We start from the raw sequence: 24,711 nt of genomic DNA, 5'->3' as shown, positions 1-24,711 counted from the left end.
ATGGTAGTAGGATTATGATATTAAAGTGATTGGCTTCTTCAGTTTCTGAACTTATTAAGATTAGTAGTGAGTGATGCAATGATTACTATCTCCCTCTGATTCAGGGGTGAGTGAAATATTTTTTTTTATTTTTAATGATACAATACACCGCATCCTTTTTATTTTATTTTTTTTCTTTTATCAATATATTCAACCCCAGCCTTGGTATTTATCTTGATTCTTTCTTTTTGTTGTATTCCTTCCCAACGTGTCCTCCCTATTTGCATTCCTGTCTACGGACACCATGCTTTTCTCTATGACACCTTTCACAACACCTCCTTATTTTTTTGGCGTGTCCCGCCCTTTTTCACAACACATGTGTCCTCCATTTGTGTCCTAGTTGGAGTCTCCTGACTTATGTCAATCCTATCGACACTAACACCCAGCATTGGAATTGAAGCTAGTACTGGCCTTTTTATTAGGACGTCCACCCTCTGGATTTCGGCCATTGTTTACATCTGCTCCACAGTAGTCTGATTTCAAAATACGGTTTGTTTGTTTGTGTGTGTCTGTGATGGGGGAATGTGACACAAGAATTAACAAACAAGTAGCTTTGATTATGATTTGGACTCTAGTTTTCTCTGTCTTCACTTCTTCCTGAGTCATTAAAATGATTTTTGGGCAATATGTGATTCTAATGAGGTTTGTTTAGCACTACTTAGGCATCTAGTAGGGGGGTGACATAATGAATTTCTAAGTTTCTAGAAAGGTGAAGCTGTGGAAGTTCTCCGATCCGATCACATGAATATATCAAGAAGCAGCCACACTTAAAGTAAAGTGAGTTGGACTCCATTCTGGTGCCACATTTGTTCAGAAAGTTTATTTCCATATCAGTGTGCTGGCTCCAGTGGCAAACAAGGACCAAATTCTGCAGTGATGTCATGGTACTGCTTGTGCTTTCATGTGACACACAAAGATGAGCATTCTTTGAAGACGAATTGGCAGTATAGTAGCAATGTTAATCATGAAAAAACATTGAATTGAGTCCCGCCCCTAAATTCTGGAATTTGGTTTCGGAGTTCTAAGAAGCAATTTGTTGTCCGCTCCATTTACAGATGTTGAAAACTTCATGACTTAGCCTGCCATATAATCTGTCCAGTTCTGGCAGATGGTCATTTATCCATGTTTGCTGTTGCTTGGCTACTAATCCAAATGATTTAAAAAATAGCGAAGTGTGATTGACTCGTTTTAACAGCACAGTACCTGATAAAAGCTTTTAGGTGCAATTCTACATCAATGTTTGAACAAGTTCAAAACCTCTGAAAAGTAGTTTTGTTAATTTGAAATGTACCTAACATATTTGGAGGAGGTAGAACAGGATATTCATTGAAATAATGTTTGCAATTACATTATTTACTAGGCTTTGAACCTGCAGCACTGAAAAAGTTGTATGGAGATTTGATGCGTTCCTTCGGTTTCTAGCTAGGAAGCAGTATTTTGCAATGGATTAAGGCAAAAATCGGAAAATGTTGCATGATGACTATGTAAACTGTTTAATCAATAAATTACAAAGTTAGGCACGTTGTGCTGGCTAAAACTGAAGAAAAACTCTTATTTCAAAAAATGTACATTTAAAAATACTGGACATGTGTGATATGTTATGTTTGAGAAGGTCATGACATAAACTGTCAGTAAATTGTGAGTGGTAGATCTATATGTGGTATAAATTAGGAGTTTCAGTTCTTTGAGCAATTCCTCTTCTAAGTTTACCCTCTAGGGGCTACTTGAAGGCATGTTAGGAAAGTAAGTTGAAGTTAGTGTTGGCAGGACGCTTTCAGTCCTCTGAAGGAACAGATGTCAGCTCTGCCTAGTGTGGTGTATCAATAGAAAAGAGTGATATTTGAAAGAAATTGAAAAATGACATAGATACGGCCACCAGGCAGTACATTATTGTTATTGAAAATGGTGGGATGAGTTCTGTAGAAAGAGCTTTAAAAAAAAAGGGGGTTATGTAAGTAACACAAGCATATTAGGAAACAGAGTCAGAGAATATGGACAAATACATGATTTTAGTTTGTCTTTTCAGTATTTTTTAAATAAAAAATAATTTTTAGAATTTAAAACGTTATTTTTCGCCAATTGCTTTTATGTTCATCTAAAAGCCCCGCAGCCCTGTTTTAAGGCAATTTTGTAATAATTTTGATAAAATATCCAGGCATTCAGTTAATGATGCCGTCAAAATAGCTGACCAGTGGGAACGAGGAGTATTGAAAGGGTATTTTAAGCATGGCAGTTTTCAAAATTGTCCGAATTCTATTAGCTTATTTGGGTAATGTATCTCCAGGGACGTAACGAGCTCAGATGATTAATTTTAACATAATAAAATGATAAAAGATATGTACAAGGTTAAGAGAGATTAGTGGGCTTAAAGCGAATCGTGATGGGAGGTACTCATGATTAAAAGTAATATTATACCTAGAATTGTTTGTGTTTATTGTGGAATGCTTTGTATAGCTTGAAGTATTAGTTTTTAAAACGAATTAGGAGAAGTTGGGGAGGGGGTCATCCCTAGGAATTTTATTTAGAAGACCCAAATTTGAGTCAAAATGTTGGGGGCTGGGATCCATCCTTCCAGATTCCCTAGCATATTATTGGTATCTTGTATTGTGGGCCCCCAGCTTGTATTAATAGTTGGAAATACTCACTTGAGGATGTCAAGAAAATAAAAATTTGACTATAGACAATTTCATAATTTTACAGTGAATGATAAGCCTTGAAAGTCGTGGAAGATATTTCCACTCGATTTGGGCTCATAGTCATCACAACCGAGATTGCAGTCGGAAATCAAAAGAAACTAGGACTTTGAAGGGCAGCTACAAGAACTAGACAAGAGCCCCAAGTGTAAAGATAATTAACATAGTAGGGTTGAAGTGTTCCAGGCGATTGTACTTCCCTTTCTGTATTGGGTTGTGAAAGCCTTAGCATGAAAGAAAGCTGATAGGAAAAAATCAGCTTGGTGAGCGGAGCGGTGCTGGAAAAGGTTCCTGAGAGTACCTCGGATAGCTAAAAAGATAAATAATGGGTCGCTTGAGCAAATCACAGGCCAAACTATCCCCTGGGAGAAAAATTAACTAAAACTGAGATTGGAATTGTTGACCATTTATTGAGAAGAAAGGACGCATAGAAACGACTACAGTCCGGACGTCTTATACATGGATTTTTCTACACGGACTCAAGCATCACGTTTACAATGTTAAGACAAAAATCTCATTTCAATATATCAAACCTCGCTTTCTTCCCTGTTTATAAGGGAACACCGGGTTGCTATCATTATAGTTAATGGACGCGCTAAAGCGTGCCATGGATGTTGTTATCCAGGGGGGATCTGGGAACGCAAAACACCCGTGGAAAGAACAAGGTCCACTGTAGAATGTTTGGTAAAGTTGAGGGCAATAAAAGGAGGAAGAAAAGTTGGTGGCAAGGTGTTAGAGACGCAGTTCCCAACGCAGTGGCGGGCCCGCACTGGGTGGTCACTTGGTGGCTGGGGGTGGGGTGTCCAGGGACGTGGGACATCTGGGGGGGGGGGGAACCGCAATGCACACTTTCTCAGCCTCAGGCTAGCACGCAATCCAGGCCCTCTGACAAAACTTGCCATGAAAACCCCCAGTTCACCTTAGGGTCCTCCGATGACTTGCACACGACCCACAAACACACACAAAGCACACTCGCTACAATCTCAGGATAGCAAGAAAAACCCCTCCTCCTCCTTTGCCTCCGCCTCCTCCTCCAAGGCTCCTGACACTGGCCAATGGCAGACTGGGGCTGGAAACTAGGCCAGCCTCTGCTCGTCTGCCATTGGCCAGAAGGCTGAGGCGAGCGCTGCCCCTTAAGCCCCGCGCAGGCAAGCACGCACTGCTGCCAGCTGTGGCCCAGGCAAGCGCCACGGGCTGCACAGCAGCTGCACTGGGGGAGGGTAGGTGGAGGAGGAGCGGTGGAGGCGGAGGGCGGCGCGGCGCGGCCATGGAGGAGGAGGGTGGCCGGCCAGCCGCGTTAGCGGCCGCGGTAATGGCCGCATGAGTGCGCCCGGCCCGGAGGCTGGGCCTGGGACAAAGGTCCCAATTGGGGGGGAACCGGGCCGGGGCAGGCAGGGGCCCCCCAAAAGCGGGTTTGTCCCGGGGGCCGCTGGGATATGGCATCCCTAAGTGCAGAGCTTCTTTCTTCTCAGCTTTCCTAGATCTCCACAGATCTAGATCAATCCTAAACAGAGATTAGTTTCTGTGCATGTATTGACCTTACTAAAGTGGGATAAATAAGTTTTAAAAACTGCCATGGATTGTATCTAATGGTGTCCTTCTGTCCCTTTTCTCTTGCAACCCCATCCCCAATCTGGACCAAAGATGTAGCTTAGGAGTTCTCCTAAATTCAAAATGCAGACTTCCACTATCTATGGACAAGCAGGTAGAGCTGATTATCAGTACAGTCGCACCTCGCCATATGCTGCCTTTTTATAGGTGGCTTTGAGCATAGGCGTTCAAAGCTGCCGGCGCGCGCGGGGTGGAAGGGGCGGCGCGTCCCATTCAATTGAATGGGCGCATGCGCCCGTTGCGCCCCCTGCGCGCCCGCGCCGCCACGCACGAGCCCCATTGTTTCCAATGGGGCTAGAGCATAGGCGGAATTCACCTTACGCGAAGGGATCCGGAACGGATCCCCGCGTAAGGTGAGGACCCACTGTATAACTATCAATCAATCAATCAATCTTTATTAATGCTTAAGCCAAAGGCCATTCGCATGATAAAATATAAAACCAATGACAGCAATTCAGAATTATAAAACATTCCATCAAATAACAAATCACTGTATAACTATGATCAGTTAAGGCTGATTTTGCCAGCCATACTTTCTGGAGAGAGCAAAGTTCACTCCAGTCATCCATGCTCTTGCCACAACAAGACTAAACTAATATAAAACACCTATGTGTAACTACCTTTAAAGACAGTTCAGAGGCTAAAGCTGGTGCAGAGTGTAGCATTTGCACATAGAACGTAGCTGTTCAAAATCTGTACCATGATTCAGTACCAGATACACTGTCACTTCTCTTCAGGACCCAGTTTAATGTGTTGGTGACTAACTTTAAAACCCTAGTTATATGAGGGTCCATCGTCACCCATATGAACATGTATGTAACATAAATTAGCTTAAGATAAATTAGATTGGCTGGCATGAAAGAAATGAAACTTAAAGTCCTGGGGCCCATTCACACTATACAAATGTAATGTTGTGATTCCACTTTAATAGCCATGGCTGCATCCTGTGGAAGCTGGGATTTGTAGTTTGGTCAGAGGCACCAAAGGAGTTCTCTGACAGACAATTTTAAATATCACTTCCCCTAAATTCAAATCCCAGGATTCCATAGGTTGGACCCATGGCAGCGAAAGTGGAACAATAGTGTTATAATTCATTATAATTATAATGGAGCCTTTAGGGCAGAAGGGCAGGGTATAAATACCGTAAATAAATAAATAAATAAATAAAATAATTCTGAAAGGCCTGTGGTTATTCTAGGCTGCAGAGGCACCATTTATAAAATACAGTCAACCATTGGTATCTGCAGACTTGCCACCCAAGAAACCAAGCATCCAGAAAATGCAAGCCTGGGACAGTCCCCATTGTTCCATGGCAGCACGTGCACACAACTACACTATCATTAAGTTCCATTGTCTCCAATAGCAGTGTGGCCACATGCATGCACCACCACAAGAGAACAGGGTTGTCCCTAATGGTAACGTGGTTGCATGCATGCGCTGCCATTGGACACAACAAGGGCTTGAACATGCAAGGACTTTTTTGGTATCTGCAGGATGGTCAGGAACGGATCCCCCATGGTTACAAAGAGCCAGCTATATTTTTTTCTTATTAAAAGTAACTGTGTTTAATTGTTTCAATCAATTGTACTTTAGGTTTTTTTTTTTCAATCAGCTATGTTTTCTATATCATTTCAATGTTTACCTTTGGGAACTGCCATCAGGAAACTTTACTTCAAAGGTCAGGATAAAAATTAATTCATTAAATGAAACACACATACACACAAGATTAGATAAAGTTAACAAATCATCAACTAAAGATAATGGTATCAGGGTTTTTTATTATAAAACTTTGTGTGTATTTTAAAATTTGTTTGCTGCCTTTTTCCAGATTGCAGTTTGACAAAACATAAAATATTGTAGAATGAATGGTATCCAAGCCAAAGGTCTTGTTGATATCAATGTGACCTGAGTTGTCATGACTAGCAGTTTTATCCTAATTTTAATGCAAAGTGCATCTAATTGTTTGAATCCACCAGAATAATAATATTCAGATTACAAAATACATGGCAGAAGCCAGACTAAAACCATGGCATATAAAAAGCAAATCCCAAAAGAAGTGCCACCCAAGCAAAACAAAAAACAAAAACAAAACCTGAAACAAGGCAAATGAAGCAAAATGAAAAATGAACCAAACATCCCTTCTCTGCTTCCCAAAAACTGAGTTTGTCTGATGCACACAGAATAATAATGGTAGCACCTGTGAGATCCTCAAGGGAAAGATCATTGATACATGATACAACTCCTTGTTCCATGCAGATTCTTCAGTGAAGAGTTCAGCTCCTGGACAGATAAATACAAGATCAAAAGTTCCTAAAGTTTCTGGTCTTAGGGGCTAAACTCAGGGCACGCTGCACACTCCAATGCCGCCCCATTTATTAAAAAAAGGATTAATGGAAAAGTCACTGATTTAAATCACTCTTTTTTTCATTTTTTGTTCATTCAGATTGCCCTGACAAGTAGAAAAGGTCCTTGACATTGCCTTTCCAAATAAGAATTATTCCCCCTGCGCATGAAATTTGAATCGCCTGAGAAGGTTGGGAATAGGAGGCACTGTGCTTCAGTGGTCCCGTTCCTTCCTCTTGGGCAGATTCCAGAGGGTGGTGCTCGGGGACAGTTGCTCGGCAATGAAGGAGCTTAATTGTGGTGTCCCACAAGGCACCATCCTGTCCTCGATGCTTTTCAACATTTACATGAAGCCGCTGGGAAAGATCATACAGAGGCATGGGGCGGGGTATTATCAGTATGCTGATGACACCCAGATATATTTCTCCATGCCTTGGTCTTCAGCTTTGACTTCAGATGGCGTCTCTCCTCCCAATGACTGTCTTAAAGCAGTAATGGATTGAATGAGGGAAAACAAATTGAAGCTGAATCCAGACAAAACAGAGGTACTTACGGTATTGGCTCCGAACCTAGGTATCGGGATACAACCTCCAGTCCTGGAAGGGGTCACACTCCCCTCAAAAGACTGTGTTCGCAGTCTGGGGGTGCTCCTAGATTCGTCGCTTCACATGACAAATCAGGTGAATGCGACAGTCAGGAGTGCCTGTTATCAGTTTCAGCTGATACGCCAGCTGTGCCCTTTCCTGGAAGTCAGGGACCTTGAGACCGTAGTACATGCGCTGGTAACCTCACATCTTGATTTCTGCAATGCACTCTACATGGGGCTACCCTCGTGCTTGGTCCGGAAACTTCAATTAGTTCAGAACATGGCAGCCAGATTGGTCTCTGGTACATCTAAAAGGACCATATAACACCGATCCTAAGATCACTGCACTGGCTTCCCATCAGTTTCCAGGCCCAGTACAAGATGTTGGTGATTACCTTTAAAGCCCTCAATGGTTTGGGTCCAACCTATCTTCGAGACCGCCTCCTTTCATATAATCCTCCCCACACACTTAGATCCTCCAGAAAAAACGTGTTACAGCCTTGTAAAACAAGGCTTTCTATGACCTCCCAGAGGACCTTCTCAGCTATTGTGCCCAGATTGTGGAATGTCCTGCCAGACGAGATCCGTCATATTACCACTCTAAACAGCTTTTAAAAAGCTATAAAGACGGCTCTCTTCCGGCAGGCCTTTCCCGAATAGCTCTTTGGCTAACAGAAGGAAAATCTAATTGCTGAGCTCTGACTTCACCACAGTTATTGTATTGTTTTTAAGTATGTTTTATGTTTTAAATTCTACATTGTTTAATTGTATTTGGGGGGGGGTTTTGAGGGTTCGGATTGTAATAATAATAATAAATAAATTTATTATTTTTATACCTCCCTTCCATAGATCAGGGCAGTTCACAGCAAATATCAACAAAACAATTAATAATACATAAAAACACCCCTCTCTCACTGACCCCTCCCCCCTGGTAAAAAGCCACCACAGCGGCAAGACAGTCCTCCGCAGTTCTGGGGAGCTTCTTCCCAGGTGACATGGGGGGGCAGCGGCAGAAGTAGTCCTCCACCAGCTCTCAGGCAGTCCCCAATGTTGCTGGATTGTATATTTTAATCTTGTAAGCCGCTTCTATTGCATTTTGTAGAGAGGTGGGATATAAATAAATTTTATTATTTATTATTATTATTATAATTTTCCTCCAATCCCCAAATTACTAGTATTGCAAAGAAGAATCACATCTGTTGTGTTTGCTTTCCCTTGGTCACTTTGCCTGTCCCTTTTCTTTGGATCATTGCTCTTGTACGCCTTCAAGTCATCTCTGACATATGGTGACCTTAAGGTGAACCGTCATGGGGTTTCCTGAGTCTGAGAGTATGTGACTTGCCCAAAGTCACTCAGTGGCTTTCCATGACCCAGGGAGGACTCAAACCCCGATCTTCAGAATCTTCTTAGTCCAACACTCAATGCAAGGTTCAACTGCTGTATTTCTAAATGTTCGACTCATGTTTCAAGTAACTGCAATGCAAAGAATTTGCACACTGATGGCAAAGTTCATTGAGGGGCAGAATTCTTGACTATGGGAAGGAAAGCCCTTGTTTTGCCAGGGTTGGGGCTCCTCTACACCCCTGGGGTTAGAGGGAGAATCACTTTTCAGCCAGCTCAGTCAAAAACAGAATTGCAACCCACTGGCCAGCATTTAGTTTCTTAGGTTGTTAGTGACTTTGCCCACTAGAGCTTCCACTGCTGAAACTGGATTGGCACTAAAAAAAACATTCAGGGGTTGCTGTGTTGGCTGTAGAACAAATAAAAAATCCACCAAACAATTGATACATTTATTGGAACAACCAAAATGCACAATTACATGTTGCAAGCTTTCAAAGCTCCACTGGTTTCTTCATGAGGCAAGCTGTTAAAAACCATACAGGAGTGGGAGAAATGGAAGATGTTAGTCATGGGCCTGCATGTTGCCTGCTTTTTGTTCTCAGTTCAGGTGGTATGGAGGGGTATCATTTGCAGGCTGGCACCTCCTCCTTCTAACCATGTGGTCACTGGGAGATTCTCAAAGCCCAAGAAATGTAACATCCATTTGCAAAACGAAAAAGATGCTTCTTTGCAATCAGACTGACACTAACTGCCTTGGCTGCATGCTAGGAAATTCTGGGAACTGTAGTTTTGTGAGGCATTCACCCCTCTCTCTCTTGGAGAGCTCTGGTGCCACAACAAACTACAAATCCCAGGATGCCATAAGCTCTAGTGGCACAACAACTCCCAGGATTCCATAGCACTAAGGCATGGCAGTTAAAGCAGAGTCCAACTGGATTGTTTCTGCAGTGAGAAACAAGTTAGCAGCACTGTCCCCCTCAGGAGCACCATTGGGACAAAGGGTTTTTGGGGTCACTTTTTTGACCTAAATTTCTAGACTTACACATGAGTGTATACAGTACACTCATCCTTCCACATTTGTGGCTTTGACTATTCACGGTTTTAATACGTTCTCTCTAGGAATATCTAGGTCTTCCAGTGCAACTCTATGATCAACTTTAACTAAAAGTTGCCCTGAAAGACCCAGAGATTCCTAGAGAGACTACTCTACTAGGCCTTTGTAGCTCCTCCAGAGCAACTCTATGGTCAGTGTCTGTCGGCCGTTGACCACAGAGTTGCACTGGAGGACCCAGAGATACCTAGAGAGGTGTCCTCTCAGGTAAAAACATAGTGTTTTTGTTATTTGTGGTTTTTCTATATTCACGGGGGTCTTGTGCCCCTAAACCCAGCAAATGTGGAGTGATGAGTCTAATTAAAAGAGAGAAGTTGGTAACACAATAACAATAATAATAATAAACTTGAGCCTCCTCCCTCTCCCTCCCCCTCCCTCAGATGTGCCTTTGAGACTGACTTGAGGTCCAAACCACACTGCAGCAAGAATCCAGTTTGGGACTGGGGCTGCTTTAACCGCCCTAGTTCAGTGCTAGGGAATCCTGGGAAGTGTAGTTTGTTGTGGCCCCAGAGGCTCCCAACTTCTCCCTTTCAGTCAGTCTCCAGAGCGTACTGCTTTCTCGGGCTGTGACTGAGGGGGACTTGAAGGGGCTTCCCCAGCTTCTCCCCCTCTCCCCCAAAAAAGAAACCGCGCCCAAAGCCTGAGGGGGGGGGTGTCTCACCTCGGGGTCTCTCCGGCTGGATGGCTCTCCAGCTGAGCCTCCGGGGGCTGAGCACTGCGTCGCAGCTCCGCTTCTGGATCTCGAAAATGCCCCTCAGGAGGGGCTCCTCCTCGCCTTCTTCCTCCTCCTCCTCCTCCTGGTGCTGCACCTGGGGGCCTCTCCCCCAAAGAGGCTCCCCCACTTCTTCTTCCTCCTCCTCCTCCTCCTCTTCTTGGGACCCAAAAGTCACCCCAGAGCCTGGCTTCAGCCCTGGAGGAGGGTCTTCGGAGCTCTCGCTCCAGGCTACTCTCCTGGGGCGGTGCATTATTATTATTATTATTATGTGAAAGAGAAGGGGGGGAATGACCACACAGAGAGAGGGAAAACACTGCCCAGTGCGTCTCTCCTCCTCTCTCTGCTACCAAGGCAGCAACAGCAACAGCAGCAGCAGGCGCTGGAGACAGAGTGCAGAGCGCGCGCCTGCCTGGGATGCTGCTGGGGAATCCCCGGGACTGAGGCGCGCGCCAGCCTTGGTCCCTGGGCGCGCGCTCAGGGAAAGGTGACCTTTCCTGGCCTGGGCGAAAGAAAGGCGGGAAATTCAAATGAGGGACTCCCCCCCCCCTTCCTCAAGAGTTGGTCCTCCTCTCTCACAACTAGAAGAACTGTCTGGGGGCCAGCCAAAGAGAAAGGGAAAGAATATATCCAAGTTTAATCCTTTACCAGCTAGTTAGAAGGCTTTCATTCAATGGAATTATAACAATAGGCTTTAATACAATGAAAACAACAACAACAACAATAATAATATCCTACCCTTTCTACGGGCAAGTATTCTCCATGCTTCTCTATGGGGAAGTAATCCTTACGTTTTCTTATGGGCAAGTATTCCCCGTAATTCTCTATGGGCAAGTACTGTCCTGTGCTTTAGTACATCCCCAGTACAATTAAAAACACGAAAAAGTGTTACATTTTAAAACAGCATGAAACCATTTGCAATATTAAAACAGACAGCATGGAAAAGAAGAAAACGCAGTTGAAAAGACGACAGTGTTGAAACGCTAACAGTTAATTAAGTTCATTTTTATTTCGGTGTTTACTCTTTTGGGACCTGGCTACTCTCTCAAAAGTCTTGACAAGAAAAAAAAAAGAAATCCCATCCATTTCAGTTTATGCCATTCCATCTTGAGAGGAGTAAACCTAATGATTCTTTTGTTACATTCTCACTCTCACCCCAACTATTCCTTTGCTTTCCTTTACACATACCCCCCCCCTTTTATAACATTTTTACTTTTCACTTTTTCCTTAGATTCCTTTAGATTACCAGTACTAGGGCTGCCATTTGTCCCAGAAAATCTTGGATTGAAGGGACTAAAACTGTTTGGGCTGGGCCAGTTTGAAGAAATAAACCCCAGATTTCTTAGTTTTCTGTGGGTTTTTCAGGCTATGCAGCCATGTTCTAGAAGAGTTTTTTCCTGATGTTTCGCCAGTATCTGTGGCTGGCACCTTAAGAGAATGCTGGCAAAACGTCAGGAATAAACTCTTCTAGAACATGGCCATAAAAAACTATGAATGCCGGCCATGAAAGCCTTCAACTTCACCCAATTTCTTCTTTAACACAGGCCTATGGGTAGGTTAAAATGGAGCAGTCGCAAAGAGCCTCATCCCGCCCTGCAGGTCCTGGTTTCTACTGAACAGGCATAGCATTGCCACCTTCTTCTTCTGTTCCCTCACCGCTTCCCCTCAACAAGCCCAGAAGGCTGGAAAGGAAAGGAGGCAAGCAGCTTTGTGTTGTGTGGTGATTGTGTGGGTGACTTGGGCCTAGGTTTAGGCATTTCCTGCTTAATAACTTGATTGGTTTAACCCATTAGTTTTCATCATTGGAGGAGACTTGGGGAAGAAGAAAGGCAACTGAAACATTGTATTTAAATTCAGTCAAAGACACAGGAGATTATCATGTGGAGGACAGGATGGAGACAAGAGCGAAGCAGATTGCTCTCCCATAATTGTCCCATCCTTATTGCAACCACACAAAATAATATCACACACATAGTTTTTTGTGGGTTTCGCAGGCTCAGTCTCTGGAGATGCCAGCCACAGATGCATGTGAAACATCAGGAATAAATTCTTCTAGAACATGGCCATGTAGCCCAAAAAACCCACAAAAAACTATGGATGCTGGCCATGAAAGCCTTCAACTTCATAATGTCACACACATCACACTTATCCTGTAATTATCCTGTCAGCAAAGTGAAATTGTCCTGTCACTAGTATTGATGGGTTATTCAGTTAATGAAAAATGAAGGGCAATGATGGGACAATACCACCTCTCTTGACAGGACAATGACGGGATGAGCATGACGTCTTCAGAAAGTCTTTTGCATGATCGTGGTCAATTGCACTTCAGTGTTGGGATAATGACCAGATAAGTGTCATGTTATATGAAAGTCCCTCATACAATAGCACAATAAGGACAGGACAAGGATGGAACAAGGACTTTCTTTTCCTCGTGTGATAATCTCCACAGTCTACTTATCCTCCTGCTTCTCTTTGTTTACAACATTACTGTGAACAGAAAGCTGGGCTCACTCATGACACAAGGGAATGTGGAACTGATTTTAAACAACAACAAACCTGCAATATAGGCCCAGTATGGTAGCATAGCTCATTTGAGCATTAATGTGCCAGAGCCTGTAAATAACTAATTTATCATTGTTAATTAATTAATTTGATTTACACCCACTTTTCTCCCACCAAGAGACCCAAGGTGGCTTTCAAAATTCAAAATAGAAGTTGGCTAAAATATCACATTGCAAAGGTTTAACATTTCAAGCTACAATAAAACATGGTGGTGGTGGTGGTGTTTTGAGCTAAGTAGGGACAAATTCCCTCTCTTTCCCTTTCATTTTCATTTTTTTCAGGAGGATTAAAAATGACATTTACACACACAGTAGGGAGAGCCCTGTTTCCATAAAAGCCTGTGGGAAGTTTGCAACTGACATGAATGGACTCCTGATTTCACCTTGTGTCAATATTTATACCACTGTTTTAAAAACTGACATCCAACTGGCAGTTCTCCACCCATGAGTAATGTAATGAATGCAATATAGGTGTATGTAATATTAGACTTTATAGAAAAGCAAGCACAATAAAAATACAACCTCATAAATATATTAATCTTTTATTCTTAGTTACTTGGGCCTATGATAGCCAGTAACCTATCCCATCCCCACCATTTCCTTTTTTTTTTTTTAATTTATGCATAAGCAGTAAATGTCCTAAATCCTAGGAACAGAGTTTAGCAGATTTGCTGAAAATAATACTGCTGGTTTCCTGCCAGTGCTTGGACTGGAACCTGCTTTTTGCTTTGAGTTCCATGAAACAAAGTATACTGTTAGCATAAATACCTAGAAGCATTTTCAATAACTAGAAGTGCAAGGTAGTAGGGGGAAAATGAACACCGCACAAAAGTTGATTAGTTCAGTCAAGGAAGCTGAAGCCCTGAGTCTGCACAGCCTGAGCAGAGCAGTGGATGACTGGGGCTTTTGAAGGCTTCTTATTCAAGGGGTAGCCAAAAATCAAAGTCAATTTGACAGCTCAGCAAGTAGTAACAACAACAAACTAGCAGAAGCAGATCTCACCCAGATTATATATTGGACTGCATCTTTGCCATTTTATCCCATTTGCCAATATATATATATATATATATATATATTAAAAAGTGGGAGGGGGAGGCAGGTGGTCCAGAGTTGTCAATGTACATGTCAGCTGTAAAAGCAAAGATGGTGTAGTACACAGTGACATCACTAGATATGGCGTCACCTGGTGTGGCAACTCATGATGTCTCCCATCTGCTCCCCTACCACACCATATAGAATCCTTAGTAATGATTTTGTACTAATGTTACTCATAAATTGTAATTCCCATATATCACTAACTGTAATAGTAATAATTGTGACATCAACAACTAGCACAATTAAAATTATACTTTAAATTACAAAATCATGTGCACAGCCTAAATGTATTTACATATACATAATTTCATGTGCTTAAAGTGAACATTTGGTAAAATGTGATGTTTTTAAAGAAATTTTTTTGAACTTAGGACTAGAGCATGGCTTTGGCATTGCTTCTGGCCTCTTGGGTCATGCATCATTTAAACAGAATACCTCCAAAGTGACCAAAAGCAACTTTATTTTGGCCTGTCTGTTTGGGCCCTGACTGGAGTTAGAGTACATGACTGTGAGGAGAAGTGAAGACCAAAAGGAGTTTTCAAATTTAGGATACTGCTTAAGCTTTGTGAGCTTTGCCAGGACATGGCTGGGAGGTTGGAGCTGTACAGCTACTCTTGCTTTCTATTGCTGGACAGGCCAAGAGAAGAGATAGCAGAAGAAACAGTGTTTATATGGTGGGATGCCTTGAAGCTGTATGAGGAATGCATGTCTCTGGGGAAGGAGAGGGGAGTATCCAGGCTGGATTCTTGGAAAGAGCCCTTTGCTTTGGAGTAACTCTTGTAGTTAAAATCTCTCCCTTTCCCCATCAACTTCAGTCTCCAGTTCAGAACATGTGGCCTCTGTAAACTCCTTTCACATACAACAGCTGTACCCCTCTCTGTCCCAGCCAAGAAGGACTGGGAGCTCTTCATCACCAAGGCAAAGCTTCTCCCTTTGCACCCAGTCACCTTGGGAGCAGCAACCAAGCAGCTGGTTCAGCACAACCAAGCAACCTGTCACCCATGCTGGCTTCTCAGTCACTGCTCAACTGGCTGCTCAGTTGCTTCTTCCTTTGCACCAAGTCACCCTGGGAGCAGCAATCAAGCAGTTGGCCAGCTAGCCTTCCTTTTGCTGTAAGACCAGTGAAGGGAAAGGGATAGGAAGGCATGGGCTGCTGCCATATTCACAGAAGAGGCTGAGGCGGAAGTGGTGGTGAGCTGAATGCAGCTGAGGTAGGTGCTACTGGCTGGCTGGCTGGCTGCTGTACAAAGCAAGGGCAGTGAGAGGTAGTTCCCCCCCGGCCTCCTCTTCCTGGCATAGGCATGGAGGGCACTAGGGTTGTTGACCAAGATGAACAGTGGCTCTAGCCTGAAAATGTTTGGGGACCACTGCCATAAAGCCTAGATACTTGGAACCACATGTACATAATAAGAGGATCTGAGGGGAGTGCATCTTTGGGTTATTTTGTTTTTTTTAATTGATTTTCGTTTATAAAAAGCTCTTTAGAGCTTGTGGTACCATCTTGAGTCACTAGGCAGCAAATTTCTCTAACCTACCCTAACAACTATATATGGAGGATGCCCTGCAATATTCATTTAATTTTGGGGCCTGTAGACAGATGTATGTAGTGCTTCTATTGCATCTCCCCTACATTTTTGAAACAGTATCCAGCTGCCTTCTAAGGATGAGGGGACAAGGTAAGTGAGCAGAGGAAAACCTGACTGAATGGCCACTCTCCAAGGTGGAGGAGAAAGAGACCAGTGTGTGGAGGGAGAGTGGGAAGGAGAATGATGGGTGGAGTAGGTTTCTAAGCCAAAGTAGCATACCCTCAAAATGTTCTGCTTTACTAGGGACAGTCCAAATTATAACTCTGTCATCCCACTTTTTTGCTGCTTTTAAAATGTCCAATTTCTCTTTTCTTTTTCCATTTTCCTCCTTTCTCCTCAGCTTATTTCAGGTGCTACAAACTGGGTTCAAAGTGCAAAAGAAGTTTACATTCAATTAAATCAGCATGGATTGGAGAGGAGAGGCAAAAGTGGACTCATGCCTTTCCCCATAGGTTCAGTCCAGTGCAAACTGTGGCAGCATCTCCTAGCCTGTGGCTTCATCCTCTTTAATAACTTCTGCCATTTTGACCACACACTGATATTTGTTAGCCACATGTGTGCCAGCTTTCATCTGTGAAATACTGAAGAGTATGAAGCAGTAATTAATACAATAGTAAAAGTATCAAGTTAAGGACATCCTACAATAATAAATTCTTCATCAGCTTTCCAAAAATTGCTGAAAAAAATGTGAGATGGACTTCCCTTGGAAGGGAACTCCAAAGCTGAAAATGTGTAAAGGAGTTCCACTACCTCCCAATGAACCTGCCTGCCAAGTGGGGAAAAAATCTGCAGAGGTCCTTGTCTAGTTCCCAACAAGATCTGATATATGTTTAATTGGAACAAGAAGAAGGGCCTCTGAGGATTTCCTCAACTAGCACACAGATTCACTGGAAGGTGGTAATCCTTCAAAGATCCTGCTCCTAATTGATTCAAGACTAGAACTTTTTGAAATGAACTCAGAAACAAAATGGAAGCCAGTGTGGCTGTTTCAACAAAGGAGTTGCATGCTGGCTGTGTATAGCTCTTGTTAACAATTGCTGCATTGTTCAAAAGCAAGTCTTTGTAAAGTGAATTGCCATAACCCAGTCGACATGTAATTGAGACTGCACCTGCACTGCAGGATTAATGCAGTTTGACATCACTTTAACTGCTATGGCTCAATGCTATTGAATTCTGGTATTTTTATTTTTGTCTTCTCTGTCAGAGAACTCTGGTGCCACAACAAACTACAAATCCCAGGACTATACAGCATTCAGCCATGAAAGTTAAGTGGTGTCAATTCTGCAGTGTGGCAGCACCCTAAGGTGTGTTTCAACCTGCCAAAATCTGCATTATTTGTAGCTGGAGCAGCAGCCTCAGTTGGGCAATGGTGCTCCTGGCCATCATTGAACATCCAAGATCAAGACTGAGCCTAGAAGAACCTTTAAACTCAGAGTTTGTGTTTTCAAGAGGAGTACCAACCCATCTAGCAAAGGCTGATTTTCAGTTTATTACCCCATAGCCAACCCATCGTTGTTCTTTAAACAATGTGACAGCATCCTTTGAATGAGGTGAATAGGAGATATAAAGCTGGGTATCCTCCATACTTTGGTACTACAAAACACCAAAAGTGTTAAATGCCATCACAAAAAGTATAAAAAACAAAAGAGATATTGGGTTGATTTCCCCCTTTTAGCCTTGTTTTACTTGTAAGTTTAACATGTAGAATTCACCAAATGCTACTGCAGTGGGTGTGATCCATTAATTTCAGTTTGCTGAAAAGAGATCTAGCACTCCTATGGCCAATGTCTACTGACTCCTCTTCATATGTTGGTCCCACTACAATAATGTTATGTACTGTACATCACACAGATCCTTTATACCTTTTATATTCTATACCATGTCCCCAGAAATTGAACAGCAAAGGCCTCGATTTAGTGCCTAATACCCCAGAGGCAATTTAATCACACAAGTGAAGGCATTAAGAGCAATTTCAGCTTAATTTTGGATTACCTTATTTGTGACAGCATACTAACTACACATTTCACTGTATTTTTAAAAGAGAAAACTATTATTTAGACATTTAAATAACTCATTTGCAGTTTTTTCACCCCATCACTCTAATATGCATTAATATATTTTATGCAGATAAGTGTGGGGGGTGTCTCCCAGCTAAATGGCATATTTAGGCCATGCTAAAGTGCATAGTCAGTTGTTCTAACACAATCTACTTTGATAGAATGCAAATGGTTGTGCCTTTTTTAAAAAATTGTTCTACTTGAACCAAGCAACAGAGATCTTTAAATCTTTTGTTAAAATGTACCTGCTACTTGTACTGGGTTATGGATGTTTGGTAAATATTAAGAAGTAACAAAAGTATTGAACATGTTTCTAACTACTGAAACAGATTTCAGTATGGTTTTTAAAAATTCTTCTGTTTTTGTGGTGGGAGATATTTTCATCCATTGGAACCAGACTCAGTCATACATAGAACTCACCACAATCTGTGTTGCTTAAGTTAGGCAGTTCAGTATTCTATTGTCAGTATTACTAAGGGGCTGAACAGACCGTCCCTAAGGGCCGGCCTGCAGCCACCTATTTCTTCACTGGATCAGGGCTGCGGCTCCTTTTTACGCCACAGAAATGGTGCCATAGCTGCCAGCACCACAACTTTTTGATGCTCCTTTGGCACTGCATCATCTTGATGCAGCGCCAGAGGAGTGCCGTGATGCCACCCACTGTGTGGTGGGGCATGCAGCATGATGCCGGCATGGGGGAGCAGTCAGGCCATGCGTTGTGCGAATGCCACGCCCCCACTCCATTCCCATGCTGGCCTTTGATGCTGGTCTGTACAGCCTCTAAGTCTGGATCCAACTAAGAAAGTTACCTGAGAGGACAGTAAGCTGAGATGGAAAATGCTTTTCCCCTGGGTTGCTACATTTCCAATCCACACTTCTTCTAGAAAAGTAACTGGGATTTATGCCAGCAAAGTTGAAGAAATGCCTTCTAAAACCACAGTCAAATCAAAATAACAACATAACACTACTTTTCTATGTGGTAGGATTGTGTGCTCATGTAAGGGTAGAATCTATGCTGACAAGCAATACATCTTATAGGGATCTTCCATGTGAGGAGCCAGATTGAATGTACCAAACAGCTACTGGGTAGCAGCAGTAGTGGAGAGTGACACTGCCAGAGGATCTCTCAAAGACAATGGCAGTGGCACCATAGCTAACACATTTTAGTACTGTGTAGAAGGAGGTACAGTAAACACCCTTTTAGTGTCTTGGACCATGAATACCCTATGATGAAACAATCCAAGACAAAACAAGAGATAGTGCCAAAAGATGATAGTTCCAGGTTGGAAGGCACTCCAGAAACTGCGGAGGACAACTATGAGTTGTGCTGGGGCTAATGATGCAACTGGACTCAAGCTGAATGGATGTTCAGTTGTTGATGTACTCGAGGTGAAGAGAAAGTCCAAAGATGCACAACACATATTATAGGGACATGGAATGTGAGAAACATGAAGCTAGACATAGTAAAACAAGAAATGGAATGTATAAACATTGAAATACATGCAGTGAGTGAGCTAAAGTAGTCAGGAATGGGACATTGTGAGTCAAATAATTACACGATATTTTACTCAGGAAACAAAAATCTAAGAAGAAATGGGGTGGTATTAATAGTGAGGAGAGATGTAGCAAAAATAGTCAGTGGATAGAATGCAAAGTCTGACCAAATAATATCCATAAGAGCTCAGAGACTGATTGAATTTTTCAGGCCAATACTTTTTTCATTGCAAATACATTTCCTCAGGTCAGATTATTTTAACCCAGTATAAAATTGGAAAGAGCCACCATGGTGTAGTGGTTTGAGCATTAGACTAGGACTCTGGAGACCAGAGTTCAAATCCCTGCTCAGTCATGGAAATCCACTGAGTAATCTTGAGTGAGTAACACTCTCTCAGCCTCAGAGGAAGGCAACAGCAACCACCCCCTGAAGACATTTTGTCAAGAAAACCTCATAATATGTTCCATTCGTATTAAGGTCACCATAAATCAAGAAATGACTTGATGGAACATGACAACAACAATAAAATTGGAAGGTGTAGAAACAAAATCTGGGACTTTTCATTTACTCTGGATGCACACTGGACATTTAGAACTGCTCATATGGAGTAGGGTTCAACACATTGTTTGTGAGCCACCCTGAATTGTGAGAGAAAGATATGATATAAATAATATAACATAACAGACTGCAACATTCTTCATGAAGAAAACTACAGAGTGGTATTTTGAAAAACATCTGTCCACCCAAATATCTCACCAATATCCAATTTAGCTTGTTTGTTCTCCTAATTATTCTTTCTTTTGAAGTACTCCAGCAACAAACATTTGTCAGACCTCAAAGGTCAATTCCATTGACTGTAGGAGGTGAAAATTGTTATTAGCTGTAAAAAAAAAAGAGAGAGAGAGAGAGAGAAGAGAACTAAAAAGCTTTCTTGCGCCTTGCAAATGCCTTCCAAATATTCATTAAACATTTAAGCGACTAAATTTGCAGAATATGTTCCTGACATTGGCACTGGATCGGCTGTTTTCTCTCATCAGATGGAAGTACTGTGCGTTATGTGGGGTGCATTCATGCATAAACAATATCATTTTCATAAATTAAAACCTCCCCTGCAGAATGAACATCTGTGCCTGCCTTTGAATAAAAGATGGTGGCATGTGAGTTGCCCCTTGACTGACTGGAAGAATCTTTCTATTTGGAATGGAGGCACTTAACCAAAAGAGGGCGGGAAAGACAGCAACGTTTTTAAAATCTCTCTTTTTTAATGTCGTTCCACTTTTCCTCATTCAGGTCTAACTGTCCAGAACAAGTTAATAAACTGTGTAAATCTTGACCTATACTATTCCTTTTATCTTGAATTTCTCAAAGAAGCGGTGGAATGTATTCTTCTGGCAACTATATTTGTATAATTAATTTTCAATTAACATTCAAATATAATTTGTTGTTTATAGGTAGGTAAACTGGGCTCCAAAGGGCCATTTTTGATTCACTCCAGGGCTTGAGCATGGCTAGTGAGGTTTAGTATAATTTTTATTTACTTCTATTTACTTTCCTTGTCTTTGCCCAGCGAACTGTCATTCCGCCTCACAAACTGATTTTGAAATGTCCCTTACAGTGTAAAAGAAAGCATCCCTTATATTGTGGGTATGTGTCTCTGGATTTTTGAGACGCAAAAGACCACAATCCCCCATGGCTCATGGAATTAATCATGCACTTCTTTGGATCCCTGCCATAGTCCTGTCAGTCAGTCAGTGAAAACATGAAATTAGAGAGAAGGGCTGCTTCCAAGCCTTCTTTGTTTTAAAATGAAAGAGATAAACTTACCTATAATAGCATAATTTCATTATTTGTTTCAGAATTATTTTCATGCGGTTCTAATGAGAGGTTCTAACATTGTCAATGGAAGAGTTTATAATTGTGGGTGTTGGATTGCTTTGTGTGTTTAACCTGCATCACAACCCTGAAATATTGAGGAAAAAAATATAACACAGAATCAGATTCTTCTTTAATAAATATGCATAATAAAATGGGGTGTGCGGCCCTGAGATTGTGGCTTTGGCTCTAGAAAAGGTGGGCAAGGCATCATTTAATAACAGGAATCAACTGGCAGTTGTTTACTTTGGGTATGGTGGCAAAATATTATGCTCCAGACACTTTATTTTGTGCAATGTTTCTCTGCAAAGAGACAAGCCAATTTTTTTCAGTTTCAGATAAGGAACTGGCCTTCTTAGTGCCTTCTTGGAGCCAAGATGTGACTGCAAGGAAGATGCTCCAAGATGAGATTTCATGGAAGAAATCACTAGGTTGGCAGTCGGTATAATTTTGCACGAAAGTGAAATCATGCAGTTAATACACCCCTGCATATATCTGTCATTACACAACCACTTTCAGTGACACCTTTTTTATTTCAATTGTGGTGCTAGGGGAGAGTTCTATGGATACCATTGCTTACCAAAATGACCATAAATGATCCTAGAGCAAACCAAGCCTGAACTCACTCTAGGAGCTAAAATGACCAGACTGGTTATACTTTGACAATATCATGAGATGACATGACTCATTAGAAAAGGGAATGATATTTGGTAAAGTAGGATGCAGTTGAAAAAGAGGGAGAAGACACTACAGGTGGATCGACTTAATAAAAAAAAGCCACAGCTTTGGGTTTGCAAGAGCTGGGCTAGGCTGTTAATAACAGGATGATCTGGAAGTCTCACGAATCAAAGCCGACTTTGACCTCATCTACATGGCAGAATGTATGCAGTTTGATACTGCTGTAACTGCCATGTCACAGTGCTATGGAATTCTGGGATTGGTCGTTTTGTGAGATATTTAGCCTTCCCTGTGGCTCTGGTGCCATAACAAACCACGAATCCCATGATTCCATAGGATGGTGCCATGACAGGTAACACAGTGTCAAACTGCATTATTTCTACAGTGCAGTTGAGGCCTTAGTACCAATTAACAACAACAAAATAGGCATAGTATTTTTTTAAAAATCAGTTCTTTTTTTCATTGATATTGAAGATAATACATACCCATTATGATAGTCATTGGTACCCTGATCCTCCATGAATATGTCGATTCTTTTGTGGGTTTTTCGGGCTATGTGGCCATGTTCTAGAAGAGTTTCTTCCTGACGTTTCGCCAGCCACAGATGCTGGCGAAATGTCAGGAAGAAACTCTTCTAGAACATGGCCACATAGTCCAAAAAACCCACAAAAAAGTATGGCTGCTGGGCATGAAAGCCTTCAACTTCACATACATCCATTCTGCTGTTAAGGTTGGTGTCCATCTTCTATGGTATGGAGAGGGTGTCTTTAGCAGCCTCCTCCTCCGGTCATGTGGCAATTTGGCAAAGTCCAGGAAAATGATACTGTTAAAGATACCCTCCCCATACCATCTTAACTGAGGACAGAAACAACAAAATATAGGCATCTTACTAATATCTCTAATTTTTCTCCTGTTTGGTATGTAACCTCTTGCCTGATGAAGAAACCCATGGAGCTTCAAAAGCTTGCAACAAGTATATTGTGCATTTCGGTTGGCCAATAAAGGTATCACTGCTTGGTGGGTTTTTATTTGAATTTACTAAATGGCCAACACAGCTATCTCTGCATATTAAATATTTATTTTTTTATTTTTTTAAAGTAATTTTTAAAAATTAATTGTGGCTGTATGGAAGTTTCTTGCAGCCGAGTATAAATGCCAATTGCTTGTTACTTTGAATTCTGGGAAGGGTGAGAAAAACAGTGGTGTGTTTACAAAGGAAGACTCCATTTTAAAAAATCATCCTCACATTGTGTTCACTGCCTTAGGACTCTGGAAATTTACATTATGGTACTTGTTGGCCATTTATCAGTAAGCCGATAAACTTTATAAATAACTCACCATTGGAGCTGGAACATTGGATTATGATTGTGATTGCCTATTGAAGAAATACTTTCTGTTCCATCTCCTGGATTTCTCATATTTTTAGCTTTAATGGCAGAGAAGGAGAAAAGCTCCCAATCCAGATTATCTTCACCATGTAATTCTGCACAGTATAAGTATTCTATAAACCAGACTATAAATATTTGGTTAAAATCTCTGGATTTTTTATTGATGGGGGGGGGGGGAACCCCAGTGGATACCAAGGGCCCACTATACAGACAAATACAGGTCTTTGGTGAATTAATATCGGGGACCTTTGATTGTGTTGTCAGTATTTATTTTACATGGTTACCTTCCCTTTTTTTGACCCAAGAAAATGACCAATATTTGCACTACATGAGAAATATTTAAAACAGTGGCACTACTGATATTAGGAAATATATCCTGAGTTTGAAAGTCCTAGAAGACTCTAATATGTGACGGCTCTAATATTCTCAAGGCAATCCAGGCAGGGATGAGGAAATTAATCATTTTCACTTTCTCTAGCATTTGAATTGTTTAAAACTCTGGTTCTTCCCATGCCGAAATATAATAAGAAATATGTGAATTTTGGTAGATCCTTCGAAACAAAATCTTCCTGGAACTGCAGCAGCCAAGCTGGAAAGGTACAGCTATGTTTACAGTGTGGAGAGAACCATGTTGTACCTTACTGTCATTTAGGGATTAAAAAAGACATAGCTGCTCCAGTTCAAAAGTAACGTGGTTGAATATATAGGAATTCAAATTCTAGTATTTTAAAAAGTAAAAACTCAAAAGTCTGGGCCTGGTCCTGGGCCTAAATTGAGAAATCTGTTTGTTTCAGCTTCTCGCAGACTGATTAAAACTAAACCAGCTTACAAACCAACAACCCTCAACTTCTTTCCAGCTTGAATATAAATAGACCAGCAGACCTTGGCAAATTCTTATCAAAAGCAAACTGAACCCACCTGAACACCTTTCCTTAATTGGGGTGGGGGAGGGAGGGCAAAAGCCAGCCTGGGGACTGCACTCACTCTTTCTTTCTCAGTGTAAACCTGGACACGGATCTCATTTCATAGTTGCTAAGCGCAAAGCGGAGACTGCTAAGTGCTGTTTTCCTGTTTCCAGAGCTACTGATGTGTGAAAGGGTTTCGTTTTTTAGTAAGCTACCATGCACAAGGAAGATGGGAAGCAAAAGGAGTCCTGTTTCTAGGCTAACAAAATATTCTGCCATGGCTTTGAATCTGTGCATGAATTTAGAAGTGTAACCTTGGCACAGTACCCAGCAACCTTTGGGCTCAGAGTTGTCCCAAAAGATTTTGCTGCCTAAGAACAAGATGGTGCCATCTCCCATCCTTTGTACAAAGGCTGGTTGGATTAGCATCTGACTCCCCCATCCCACAGCATTGAGTATAAACACCACCCCTAAAGGCAGCAAGCTAGATCAGGGGGCTCAGGGCAAATCATGGGAGTTGCAGTTTCTCCTCCAACAGTTTGCTTTTGTCTCTAAGCTTCTTCTGTTTGAGGCAAGTGTTTCAATTTTCCTAATGGCAGGGTTAGCCCTGTCAGAGCTTTGTGTACTCTGTGTGTGTC

General features: G+C 41.9%; 1 protein-coding gene across 3 annotated transcripts in view; it reads right to left on the bottom strand.

Moving 5' to 3' along the window:
- Window positions 1–10,768, bottom strand: part of CERKL (ceramide kinase like) — a 52,706-nt gene extending 41,938 nt beyond the window's left edge. For 2 of the 3 annotated variants that reach the window (XM_042455362.1, XM_042455369.1), the window contains exon 1: window positions 10,386–10,768. In XM_042455362.1, coding sequence (XP_042311296.1) covers window positions 10,386–10,689 — 304 coding nt within the window. In that variant the 5' untranslated portion in view covers window positions 10,690–10,768. Of the gene's footprint in view, window positions 1–6,540; window positions 6,848–10,385 lie in introns of those variants that run through there. The other variant, XM_042455379.1, reaches the window with a different exon arrangement.
- Window positions 10,769–24,711: the final 13,943 nt, after the last annotated feature.

This window comes from Sceloporus undulatus, chromosome 1, assembly GCF_019175285.1.
Source record: "Sceloporus undulatus isolate JIND9_A2432 ecotype Alabama chromosome 1, SceUnd_v1.1, whole genome shotgun sequence".
Taxonomy (NCBI): Eukaryota; Metazoa; Chordata; class Lepidosauria; order Squamata; family Phrynosomatidae; genus Sceloporus; species Sceloporus undulatus.
Note: the sequence above shows the minus strand (reverse complement) of the source record. Positions and strands in the feature narration are given on the sequence as shown.